Source organism: Curcuma longa, chromosome 8, assembly GCF_044706935.1.
Source record: "Curcuma longa cultivar G26 ecotype Majalengka, Jawa Barat chromosome 8, ITB_CL_G26_1.1, whole genome shotgun sequence".
NCBI classification, from domain to species: Eukaryota; Viridiplantae; Streptophyta; class Magnoliopsida; order Zingiberales; family Zingiberaceae; genus Curcuma; species Curcuma longa.
The window spans coordinates 931,392-936,966 of NC_133868.1; the positions used below are offsets into that span (position 1 = coordinate 931,392).

The following is a 5,575-nucleotide window of genomic DNA, read 5'->3' on the forward strand; positions in this document are numbered from 1 at the left end:
TTAGATATCTTAACTTTACAGCAAGATGATACATTACGAAAGATAAAGGGTGAATTGTTAAAATGGAGAGTGGAATTGTGTGATCATCATATGTTTCTTGAATGAAAACTTATAGGATTGTGCTACAAATACTCTGAATGGAAACATGATTCAGCTTTCTCTCCTTATTAATGTTTCTTTGGAAATCCATAGCTGTATCTGTTCAAAAAACCATAATAACTAATATTTTCTGCTGTACTAGCTAATTTATTTTCCCTATAGAAGGCCTATTTCTTTTGTATTAGACTAACAATAACTAATTCGTTTGTAAAATTAAGTTGCTAGTGGTGGCATTGGTAGCGGTATTGAAAATTATATTGGTGGCGATAGCAATGTTGCAGCTCAGGTAACTATCTTAATATAATATTATACTTTTATTTATTATTTATAGCATGCTTTATTATAAAAATTTATTTGATCATTAATTACTTTTTATTGTTATATAGTCAAAACTAAAGAATGTGAGCGCTGAAGATATCATTGGTCTGTTGATGGAGCTGTTGCAGAAGGTCGAATTACATCCACGGATCCAAAAGCAAAAGTACATCACATTCCTCTTGGTGGATCTTATTGGAAAGTATGGATTGATAGAGTCTTTATAGAGAAGGTGGAGCTAATTTGAACAAACGAAGAGATGTTTTTTCTTCAGGATGCAATAGGAAGTACAGTCGCTTGGACATCAATGTTTATAGTTTCGTCTGACTGATATAGATTTGATCATATACTGTTTGTAGTAAAGATGAATTTTTGTTTGGATTGTTTTATCTAACTAAATGTAGATGATTATCTCTGATATATATGCACATTATTTGAGCTCTAATTTGTATGTGGTATTTGTGTATTGAATTATAAATATTATAGCTTTGAGCAGGTTATATTATTTGTATTTATATTATATTTGTGTATATAGATATATTATATCTTAAAAATATAATTATCCGCAGTGCGCGGGGCGTGCGCGTGGAAAATTACATCCGCAGCGCGCGTCCGCGTGCTGCGGATGCAACTTTCCGTAGTGCGCGCCCGCGTGCTGCGGATGCAACTTTCCACAGCGCGCGCCCCGTGCGTTGCGGATGAATTATAACTTTCAATAGCATGCATGGAGTTATGCCGCATGCAATGTGCGCTGCGGATAGCTTAATTGCGCACTGCAGAAAGTCAAATTTGTTGTAGTGACTCTCTCGGACATTAATCTTTGATAGTCTCTGATGCAAACCGACCCTAACAAGGCTACTCAATTGGAAAGTGATATCGGACTAACGATCAGACAGAACCAGCGGTATTGACCAATATCTATCACCTCTAGTGTGAAGGCTTGCTTGTGTGGAGAACTGTCAAATGGACCAACCCTGGGGGGCGGGGTGGGCTGACCCACCAATTTTACGGGTTGAAAAATCTCCAACTCAATCCAATTCAAGGTGGGTTGCGGGTTAGGTGGGTAACCCACAGGTCTATTAAAAAATAAAAAAAAAAAATAAAAAATTTAAAAATTTTAAATTTGGATTATGATTTAAATTGATAAAGTTAAAATTTTTAAACTTGAATTGCGGTTTAGACTGAGTCAAACTCATTAGTCCATTGAATTTTCTATTTTAATTTTAAATTTTAAAGAAAAAATAAATTTTTTCAATCTACGGGTCAACCCAAGTGGCTACGGGCCGACCCACGTGGGTTATGGGCCTAGGTGGGTCGACCAATCTGAATTCACCTTAAAATAAGTAAAATTTTAACTCAATCCGACTAAATTATTTGACGATGCGGGCCAGCACGATGAACCTAACTCAAATTGATAGCTATACGTGTGGTTGGTTGGTGGATGACTCTTTGCTTGTGTGGTTGTTCACGTAACTGCTCAGAGGCTTGCGTGATGGTTTATATGGATCTTCTTACTCCGCGGCTATATAACTCTTCGTGAAAGTAGGTGTAGGTATGATTTTTTTCTCACTCACGGAGATTAATCTTCTCCATCTTCCTCTTTCGAACCGTTTCACTCTCGTGTACATGAGTCTTCCTTTCAACCCAACATTGACTTGATCATCGGTGGAGCTATACAATGTCTGTTCTTGATTGACGTGCTTTGATTCATAGGACTTCGAGAGTAGACTTGTCGAAGGATAACCATCACCCGAGGAAGAAAGAGAAGAGAAATTTAAGTAGGTGAAGAAAACTCCATTATCATTTTCAATTCAATTAATTAACTAACCGACTATCAACGTTTTTTTTTTCTAATGCTTAGACAAACATGGATATTGATTCTTTGTTAGTGCCACCGGCAAACATCCATTTCGCAAATAAAATTAAAAAAAGATGTGCTTTTAAAGTGTCACGTATCAAATGTAGATATTTGATTTTATTTATTTATTTTCACAAGTGGTAAGCACGATGAGTGATTTGTTGTACGTCTTTGAGTCGGAGAAGGAAAATTTATTATTATTACTTTTAATTGATATAAATATTTAATTAATTATTTGATAATTCATCAAGATTCGATCATTAAATGTTTCAAAAATTATTATTAATCAGGGGCGAACCAAACTTATTATTATTGATCCATCTCATCGATTGAATCCTTATGTTAATTTTGAGTTTATTTTCTGTATAAGATAGATTTATTGAGGTGAGTAAAAATTAGATGTTGATGAAATTTAAATAATATATTTTTTATAATCATTAATTATAATTTTTAATTTATTTTTTTATAGATAATGTTCACGATTAATTCTATTTTTTTTTAATTGAAGAAGGGGCCTATTCTCTGCGATATTTATTTGTGGGGTTTCGTGTGTGGTGACGCGGGCGAGAAAGGGCGGGTGAGCGAGGACCACTACAGTGCGCGATTAGAACTCGTGACTTTGAGGCACTTGCCCGAGCTCCAATTCCACAACGCGAGCATGATGCAGGCGTCATCCGATCCTCTTCAGTCCATAAATATCTCCCATTCCTTGGTCTTTCTTTTCCTTTGTTTTTTCTGGGAAGTAATCCGTCGCCTATGGGGATGGCGACCAAGATCGGCGCTGCATCGGTGTATATCCTGCCCAATCGCGCGTCCATGGCCTTGCCACAACATGCTGGGCTGGATTTTCATCGACGGGGAAATGCTTTTCGACGGGCACGTAGACTTGAGGTGAAATCGATGAAAATGGCGGAGAGAGGCGAGCAAGCCGTTGAGTTTGGCTTCAACAATGGTCATATCAATTTGGCGGTTCTTACTTTCTCCCTTATCTCTTTAATCGGCTTTGTTGAAACACGGAAGATCACGTAGTTTATTATTTACTTCCTTTTCTTTAGGGCCAAAGGAGTCAGCCTAGTGCTGATTAATGACGGCGGTGAAAAATTAAACCGATGATATTTCTGGGTTTCATATTATTCTGAACAAGAGTTTTTCACTTGCGAACTTTCTTTCTCTACACTTTTGTTCAAAAACCAAACCGAATATTTTTTTACAATGAGAATATCGCCTTTGTTTTTCTTTGCTAGTAGTGAATTTCGTGGTGATTTGCGTTTCGTGATCACCTTTTGCATAAAGAATTTTAACTTTATTATAATTTATGAACTTCAGTCAGGTACACTGAATGAGATGGAAACAGTGGTTGCCTCCCATCCTCGACGTAAAACAAAGATAGTTTGCACAATTGGACCTGCATGCAATACGCGTGACATGATATGTAAACTTGCAGAAGCAGGAATGAATGTTGCAAGGCTCAATATGTCTCATGGAGATCATGAATCACATCAGAAGATCATTGATTTGGTCAAGGAGTATAATGCTCAGTCAAAGGATAATGTTATCTCCATAATGCTAGATACGAAGGTACATCGTTGTTTGTGAAATTCACCTGCTACACTAACATCCGCATATTGGAAACTATCACTTAGCACTATTGTAACTGTTTTGCATGCAAACCAACCATTTTCTTTCTTCTAGCCTCCTATGCCATTGTCACTCTTTAATTGTGCATAACCATCAAAGTCAGTAAGCAACCTCTGCACAAGCTGATCATAAGTCCACAAAGCTCAATTATATGCTGCCTGAGCTAACCATGCAATTAATAAATGTCACTTGTAAGTTAATGCAACTTTTCATGGATTGTAAAATGAATTCATAGCATCTGTAGAAATAATTAAAGATGAATATTAAATTGGTTATTTAAGAAACATGCTTTATCCATCAAGTGATGGCTTATATCTGTCCATCCATATTATGCCACTGTTGCTTGTTTTTCGCATGAATATCACCAATCCTTTTAATATTATGCAAAATTCTATTTCAGATGCATATGTACTAATAAAATACCTGCAGTTACATTTGTCAAGATATGGATGAACAACATGAGGTTGCAGAATTTTATGATTTATGGAACTCTGTACTTCTATACAATTGTTCTACTGCAAACCTGTTGTCCTAGAAAAGGAGAACTTCCTTTGTTAATATTCTCTTACTAATGCACAAACACGGATTTTAATAGGAATTCTCTTTTAATTAACTAGTGTTTGCATTCACCCAGATCAGCCTTTGACTATGGCCTTGATATATGATGCCAGCAATTAAATTTTTCACCTTATCTACTACTTTGATGAATATAGGGTCCTGAGGTCAGAAGTGGAGATGTGAGCCAACCAATCTTACTCGAGGAGGGTCAGGACTTCAACTTTACTATCAAAAGAGGAGTTAGTTTGGAAGATACTGTTAGTGTCAATTATGATGGTTTTGTGAATGATGTTGAAGTTGGCGACATTCTTTTGGTTGATGGTGAGTTCATATTAGATAGACAATCAAGGTGTTTTTGCAAATGCTCCAACATTTTTAACACTAAAAAAGAGTTTCTCGAGCTGATATGCATTATTTAAATGATTCATGGAGGCAAAATTTTTGTCATCTCTCTTCTGATTCTGGCTACTTAGATAAGTGTTGTGACCTTTTTCCTCCACGTAGAAGTGGATCTTGCAGAACAATAATATATGACTACATTTGATAACTAAGGTATGATGTGCAAACTCAATTTCATTTTTTCAGGGGGAATGATGTCATTAGCTGTATTGTCAAAAACTCTTGACACTGTTAAATGCCAAGTAATAGATGGTGGAGAATTGAAGTCAAGATGTCATCTGAATGTGAGGGGAAAAAGTGCTACACTTCCATCAATTACAGGTTCATTTTGATTGTCTTTTCATGCTTCTAGGCATATCCGTTCCAATTAATAAAGTTTACTATTTCTGTTTTTCTGTAGACAAGGATTGGGAGGACATCAAATTTGGGGTGGACAATGAAGTTGATTTTTATGCAGTTTCATTTGTTAAGGATGCTAAAGTGATACATGAGCTTAAAGACTACCTTAAAAGTAAAATCTGATTCTTCCTTTGGCAAGGTTGTTTTTCAATAAAATTTTTTAAATGCAATAATTCATTCTTTTCTCTGTTCTTTGTCTATAGGACAGAATACTGACATACATGTGATCCCAAAAATAGAAAGTGCTGACTCGATTCCAAATCTTCAGTCAATTATTTCTGCCTCAGATGGGGTTAGAGCATTTTTGAT

General features: G+C 35.9%; 1 protein-coding gene across 2 annotated transcripts in view; it reads left to right on the forward strand.

Moving 5' to 3' along the window:
* Positions 1–3,013: 3,013 nt before the first annotated feature.
* LOC141833058 (pyruvate kinase isozyme G, chloroplastic-like) overlaps positions 3,014–5,575 on the forward strand; it is a 22,870-nt gene continuing 20,308 nt past the window's right edge. For both annotated transcript variants that reach the window (XM_074720452.1, XM_074720453.1), the window contains exons 1-6: positions 3,014–3,241; positions 3,599–3,850; positions 4,624–4,789; positions 5,054–5,188; positions 5,268–5,378; positions 5,470–5,558. In XM_074720452.1, the coding sequence (XP_074576553.1) occupies positions 3,029–3,241; positions 3,599–3,850; positions 4,624–4,789; positions 5,054–5,188; positions 5,268–5,378; positions 5,470–5,558 (966 nt within the window). In that variant the 5' untranslated portion in view covers positions 3,014–3,028. The remainder of the gene's footprint in view (positions 3,242–3,598; positions 3,851–4,623; positions 4,790–5,053; positions 5,189–5,267; positions 5,379–5,469; positions 5,559–5,575) is intronic.